General features: G+C 41.4%; 1 protein-coding gene across 1 annotated transcript in view; it reads left to right on the top strand.

Annotated features, from left to right (window-relative positions):
- The first annotated feature begins 4,221 nt into the window (after positions 1–4,221).
- dbh (dopamine beta-hydroxylase (dopamine beta-monooxygenase)) overlaps positions 4,222–7,500 on the top strand; it is a 21,560-nt gene continuing 18,281 nt past the window's right edge. Inside the window, exon 1 of the mRNA XM_042059455.1 lies at positions 4,222–4,600. Coding sequence (XP_041915389.1) covers positions 4,253–4,600 — 348 coding nt within the window. The 5' untranslated portion in view covers positions 4,222–4,252. The remainder of the gene's footprint in view (positions 4,601–7,500) is intronic.

Genomic DNA, 7,500 nt, shown 5'->3' with positions numbered 1-7,500 from the left:
TTGTGGAAACACAATAAGCATGGAAACTAAATGCACACTTCCTGCAACTGCATTAGCCTAACGAGAAAAGTTACTCCTCTAGTAAGTATTCACATGAAATAAAACAATAAAGCATTGAGACCATTCAACAAAGCACACTGGGTAATAACAAATTCAACACATGAACTTGTTGCTATGGACTCGTCTCTAGGCTTCTAGGTCTCTAGGATTCAGTTAACGAAATGCGACTCTAGGTCTCTAGGATTCAGTTAACGAAATGCGAACTCAGTGTGACTCAGTTAACCTAGGCCTATTTAAGTTAACGACGTGGTTGTCGAGAGAACACGATTCATTGGCGCTTGCAGTGTTCGGCCGTAGGCTATGCCTACGTGCGCACCTGCCAGGCTACTCAGCTAGACAAAGAATCGTATATTCACTCCTACCATAACTTACCAACTACACTGTAGACCATAAACTGGCTATGTATATGACCAAATGTATTTGTTCAACTTTATGAAGCAGAATTACGCACTGCTACTTGGAACGTAACACATTTGTGTTGGCAGGAGAGAGAATGACAGCGATTAACAAATTGCACTTGTTGCTGGTTACCAATAAATAGGCCTACTATATATTTTTTTGCAAACAACAAAAACAGAAAGGATGGAGACAGCAAAGCTAGAGATGGGCAGGAACGAGGTCAATTGGTATTAGAAATGCTTGTCAAAACGTTAGGAGCTGGATGTGTGGATGAATGAAGCACAAGTATGTTAAGCATGCACACTGTTTAAAGTTAGGCTACACGGTAAACTACAAGTAAACCAAAGTTAAATTTAGCTTTTTAGGGCTGGATAAAGTTGACCAAATGGATATAGGCTGTTAGGCGTGAATAAAGTAGGCTACTTTGTGGCTCCAATTCCAACGTTAATGGGGACGAATTTTGACATTTTCCGTATTTTGCGTGAAAAACCCGGGAAATCTCCCTTATTTTCATTGTTCAATGTTGACAGAGCTATGGAACGAAAGAGAACGTTATATGGCGACAGAAATCAACAATCAAACAAGCCACTTTGATTTTTTGCTGTTTTCATTAATACAAAAGATGGGTGACCCTCCCTCCTAGACAAAAAAAAGTTAGCTGACCCTCCCCTTAACAAAGAATAAAAAGACATGACCCTCCCCTATTTTCCTCCGGTGACCCCGTTTATAAATAACGAACGGTCCCTTAAAGTTTTTAAAATAAAGTTTGCTATTTCTTGTTGCCAAGGGGTAACTCAATACGATTAGAGAGGGTGCCCGGTGATATCTTGAATGCCCTCATACAGACTTACACTACCTCCAGACCGCTGCGCTCCTCTGACGAACGACGTCTAGCTCTACCACCGGTACGCTCAAGCCAATCCAAACTTTTCTCATCTGTTGTTCCTCGTTGGTGGAACACACTGCCAGTTCCTACAAGGGCAGGGACATCCTTTTCCACGTTCAAAAAACTCCTGAAGACCCAGCTCTTTAGAGAACATCTACTCTCATAGCAACACTTACAACAAGTCTTACTGATCCTAGCACTCACCAGCCGTTTTAAACTGACAAGTAACTGTTAAAATACAGCACTCACCGACGCACTTATTCTTACTGTACTCTAATGTTTTTTTTTTTAAACTGTCCTAAAATTGTGAGAATTGTTCTAAAACTTACTGTTTACCATGTTGATAGTCGCTTTGGTTAAAAAGCGTCAGCCAAATGTAATGTAATGTAATGTAATATCTCTTGAGCAATTCTCGATATTAAGCCTTTCTTGTTCAATGTGTTGAATATAAGGCACTACAGGTGAATAGGGTAAAAATAACTAGCATATATCACTTTGAAACTTCCCCAGTTGATTACTTACATTAATATGAAAAAATATCAGATTTTATTTTATTTTAGATTTTATTTTTATTAGAACTAATACTAGAGGAAAAGTAGGCTACATACCGGTATTCAGAATTATTACAGGCAATATCTGAAATTATGAATTCAAACTGTATTTTAGTACATTCTATTTGAGTTGATTTGCTTTCAATATGGGTACTTACCTTGAAATTAGAAGTATTTACTTTTTTTTTCATGATTTCGGCACATAGGGCTTTAAGGGTTAATATATGAAATTGCCCATGGGATAAAGAGCCACCCCAAGTGAACAAGTTTAAGCAAAAATAAAGGAATAAATAACTGACAAAACCAGGTCTGACCCCATGGCCCCCGGACTATTTCTGGCGTTATCTGAAATACAGAAATGCATTAATTGATATAGAAAAGGGTTAAATTGTCCAAATTTGAATGCATGAAGTATTTTCTGAATAACTATCACAAATAACACTGTATTTTAGTACATTTTATTTGAGTTAATTAGCATTTTATTTGAGTACTCACCTTGAAATTAGAGGTAGTCTATTTCCTATTTTGTTTTTCATAATTTTGTCACATTGGGATTTTTCATATTTAAACGTTAAATTGCAGAAAACTTGTAATACATTCTCGTCTTCAGCACATTGAACAAGAAAGGGTTAATATATGACATTTCTCAAGGCATAGGCCTATCACTGTGCACCCTCCTAAAATTTAAAGAGCTTCCCCTAGTCTACAAGATTCTGCAAAAAAAAAATCTTTAACGTACAAAACCAAGTCCCCATGGCTGCCAGACTATTTAGCATCAGGGTTAAGTAGCATTTCAATAGCATGCATCTATCCATGGACGGATTATGAACTTTTGGGCCCCTGGGCCCAAATGTATTAAGGGCCCCCACTAATTGTCACATAAAGAAAGGGGGGTTTGGGGGTCCTCCCCCAGAATTTTTAAAATTTGTTTGATGTGATTTCCTGTATTCTGGTGCATTTTGGGGATGGTCAATACTTTAATTCAATCAGATTCATATCCTACATCCTGATGTGTTGATATTGAGACAATGATTCCATGCCCCTACCCTGGCCCCTGGGCCCGGTAGGCCGTGCAGTAATCCATCCCTGCATCTATCCAAAATACAAATCTTTTGAAGTCGATAGGCTTCTACAGGGTCCCTCTTATTCTCGTGTGCTGATTCCAGTGACCTGAGGTAGAGAAATAAGATGTCAAAATCTTCTCGTTTCCTTTTCTCGCACTCTGTCCTTGTCTGCTCCCCTCATAAATATTTTTGACGTGTGCCTAAAATGTGCTCTGAGGATACACGAAAAACATGGAATACTGACAAAATCAAACACAACATCACAGAGACGTCAAGAGCAAATGCTGCCGCTCAGATGAAAACATCAAGATGTCCATGGCATGCATGCGTACACACCCACACAAACCACTTCATAGGAGTCAAGTAGAATATTCACGGCACCTCTGGGAGAACAAATAACAACACTCGCAACTTTGAAGTGGTGGAGCGTAAGATCAGCCATGCAATTGGTAGCCATGATCAAATATTCAGAGCGACTCAATATTGTTGGGGGGGTAGAGCACCCCTTCCCTGACAACAACCATCTCCCATCTCTCTGCTCACCCACAGACCATAGGTCCACCAGGGGCGGGCCTGGTTTATCGAAGACTGGGAAATGTCAAAAAAACAGTTTGACCTGAGGGCTAAAGCAGGCAGAACAATTGAGTTTAGGCTAATAAAGCTAACACGATTAAGGCGGGAGAGAGTACAGCCTGCTGTGGGCGTCACAGGAGCTTTTAAACAGCGGCCGACCACAGAGCACCGAGGTCAGAAGAACCACAGAGAACCGAGAGCAGGAGAGGAGAAGACAGGACTGCAGAACTGACGCTAAAGGTAGAGAAGGAACAAGACAGAAAGAGTGAGAGAGAGAGAGAGAGAGAGAGAGAGAGGAGGGGAAGGTGAATGGAGTTAGCAGGTGAGAAAGACAGCTGTATTATATGATAAAGATCTAAGGAAACGCCTGAGGTAAAAATAATTGCATTGTCAAACCTGAGGAGCTCAGGTGAAATTGTACAAAAGCCTGTTTTTAGAAAGAGTCCTCTCAGTTTAGAAGAAACCTCAAGAGCTTTTCAGATACAGACAATACAGGGACAGAAAAGGCACCACTTCCCTTTTTTTTAAGTTCAGAGACAATACAACCACATGGTAAATAAATTTAGGCCAAACCAGAGATATATAATAAAATAAGGAGGAGAAAATAAATTTAGAAAAAAAAGAGACTAGAAGAGAGAAAAAGACTAGAAAACAAGACAGACAGCCCAGCAGAAGCAGAGTGTTCTGGAACCCAAGCCACAGCGGCGTGACCGAGTCTGATGCGACTGCTGAGCAAAGACCTGCGTCTCCAGGACGTCACCCTCATGTATCTGACTTTGCTGGCCACGCTGCTGGTCATCCTGGTGGCTTCCTACCAGACGACCGGCGGGCACTCCGCACAAGCACTCCCCCCGCTGGCCTACCCACTGGCCTACCACGTCCCCCTGGATCCCTCCGGGCAGCTGGAGCTATCCTGGAACGTCAGCCGCGCACAGCAGGAGGTGTACATGGAGCTGTGGGCCAAAGAGCCGAAGCGTGGGATCCTTCTGGGGATGTCTGACCGCGGGGAGCTGACCGACGCAGACCTGGTGCTGCTCTGGAACGACGGGGCCAGGTCCTACTTTGGGGTAAGAGAAAGAAAGAGAGAGAAAGAGAGAGAGACAGTTTTTTCTTTTCCTTTACTCTTGGAAAGGAGAGCAAGAGAGGGAGATATGGAGATATGGATAAATGTGTGGAGATAGAGGTTGCTTCTTTAAATCATAATCAGTGTATCAAAGAGAAAATTTCTCTGTGTGTGTGTGTGTGTGTGTGTGCGTGAGGAGTGAGGAGAAAGAGACAGCGGTAGAAAGAAAGAGGAGGATATTGGAAGACAAAGGCAAAGGGGCAGCCGTAGCCTACTGGTTAGCGCTTCGGACTTGTAACCGGAGAGTTGCCAGTTCGAACCCCGACCAGTAGGCACGGCTGAAGTGCCCTTGAGCAAGGCACCTAACCCCTCACTGCTCCCCGAGCGCCGCTGTTGTAGCAGGCAGCTCACTGTGCCGGGATTAATTTGTGCTTCACCTCACTGTGTGTTCACTGTGTGCTGAGTGTGTTTCACTAATTCACGGATTGGGATAAATGCAGTGACCAAATTTCCCTCACGGGATAAAAAGAGTATTTATACTTATACTATACTTAAATACATTTATGAATTCAAAAGTACTTTACACTGGTGGTAAAAAATAAATACATGATATAAATGCAATCACATTAGGGGATAGAGGCAAAAGCAATTGAAACTGAACAAAAATATAAAAACATGAAAATGAATGTTGACACAGAACTGTGTGGGAGTGAGATTCGGTGTAGTCATAGTGAGAGATAGAAACTGATTAAGATTGAAACAGAAAAAAGATTGATGTAGGGAGAAAAGAGAAAATACAACAAAAGAAAATAAATATATTTATTTTGGAGTTCATAATTACAAGTAGCCAAAAATATTTTGTCGTTTAAATATTTCATATTTTTAAACTTTTTATCACCTACCTTTAATGTCATGATTACATTGTATTAGTGGTGTGTATGTCTAATTACAGTAGGTGCCTTCCACTTTAAGAAGAAGAGTAACTTGTGCCTGTAGGCTATTATTTGAAGATGAGATGTGCATGTGAGGATGTAAGTAAGGATGTTTGCTATGTGATTAGTTCAAATAAATATTGAAAAACCGAACAACTCGAAGAGAACCTGTCTTGAATCGCAGAGGAGTGTCATGCAATGTTCATTTCTAGTGAGCAGTTGACAAGCAAACATGATGTGAGCTAACTGATGGCTAGAAGGAGGCTATGTAAACTTTTGCCAATAGTTGCGTAGTACGGTCCGGCTCTGAATAAGTCATATTATGCTGTTACTGACCACTTACAATTTATGGTAGGTTATGCTCTGTAGGTTGTGTTGTGCAAGTTCATACTTCACAAGAGCTATTGGAATGTTGGAAGTGTTTTGTGAGAGGGGGTGCTAATCATAAAAGGAGGGGTCCGGGGGAATCAGTCTCTCTGTATGTGTCTGTGACTGTGTGTGTGTGTGTGTGTGTGTGTGTGTGTGTGTGTGTGTGTGTGTGTGTGTGTGTGTGTGTATTTGTGTGTATAAGTGTGTATGTGTGTGTGTGTGTGTGTGTGTGTGTGTGTACGTGCATCTGTCTGTCTGTCTGTCTGTCTGTCAGCCACCCTCCCTGGGGAGCATTCAGGAAATTGCCTACACAGTGACATGAATGCAGTCCCTTCTACACAGAGACAGAGACAGAGAGAGTAACAAGGGGAGGAAAGAGAGAATGAGGAGAGAGAGAGAGAGAGAGAGAGAAGGAGGAGTGAAGGGAGAGAGGGAGAGAGAGATGGAGAGAGAGAGGGAGAGAGATGGAAGCTAATATGGGCTGACATACTTGGTCATTTGGGATGACACTCTTAGTCCCAGGTTAAATGTTAATTGCCTTCTACCAGTGATCTTGAGTGAAAAACAGCACTTCAGTCATTGTGTGATGCTGTCCCATATGTGACACACACTTGATGTAAACATGCCTGTCACACTGTTAAAAATGTTCTGATATACACAGGAGGGGCTAAATTCCTTGTGTAAACCTTCCTTGTGTAATTCCTTGTGTAAACCTTCCCTACACTTTTATTACATAATATAACACTTTTATTACATTTTATAACCTACACAGGTTATTGTTACACTTAGGTTGGTTATTGTAATTTGATTTATCTTTACTCAATCAAAACAGCACAACTGCAATTTGATTGATATTACCTGAAATACACAATTAAAAAGATGACTTTTTAAGGTTTTAAAAACAGAGATATAGCGTTATGCCTTTTTCTGCTGAGTCATGTTCAATATAGCTATATATATATATATATATATATATATATATATATATATATATATATATATATATATATATTTCTTTTATGCCTTTAATCTGATTGGACAGTAAAGAGAGAGACAGGATGAGAGTGGGAGAGAGAGATGCGGTAGGATTGGGAACTTAGGCACATGGACCCAAGTGTGGTTATGCCACAGAGCACCCCCACCCCCTTGTTGACCATATGTGGTTACGTCACAGCGCCCCCCTCCCGTTCACCATGTGTGGTTATGCCACACACCATATGTAGTTACACACACACTGTAATGTAAGCTGTATAATATGAAAAACGGTCAAACTACGGACTTACTCAATCAAGTAAACAAATATTTAACAACATACCAAACTACGGATGTGGGATGTGTTGTGCCCATTCAGATTGAGGCTATGAGAGCAGAAGGTTGCAGAGGCCTAGTGCCCCAGCGGGCCCCACTGCTCATGGATATTACATGTTGTCCCTCACACACAAACACAAACGCACGCACGCACACAAGCACGCACGCACGCACACACACACACACACACACAGACACATACACACACACAAACACACCGACACACACACGCACGCACGGACACACACGCACACAGCGGGCCCCTCTGCTCATGGATATTACATATTACATATCC

Source organism: Alosa sapidissima, chromosome 13 (genome assembly GCF_018492685.1).
Source record: "Alosa sapidissima isolate fAloSap1 chromosome 13, fAloSap1.pri, whole genome shotgun sequence".
Classification (NCBI taxonomy): Eukaryota; Metazoa; Chordata; class Actinopteri; order Clupeiformes; family Clupeidae; genus Alosa; species Alosa sapidissima.
The sequence above is the reverse complement of the archived record's forward strand: the minus strand, read 5'-3'. Positions and strand labels throughout refer to the sequence as shown.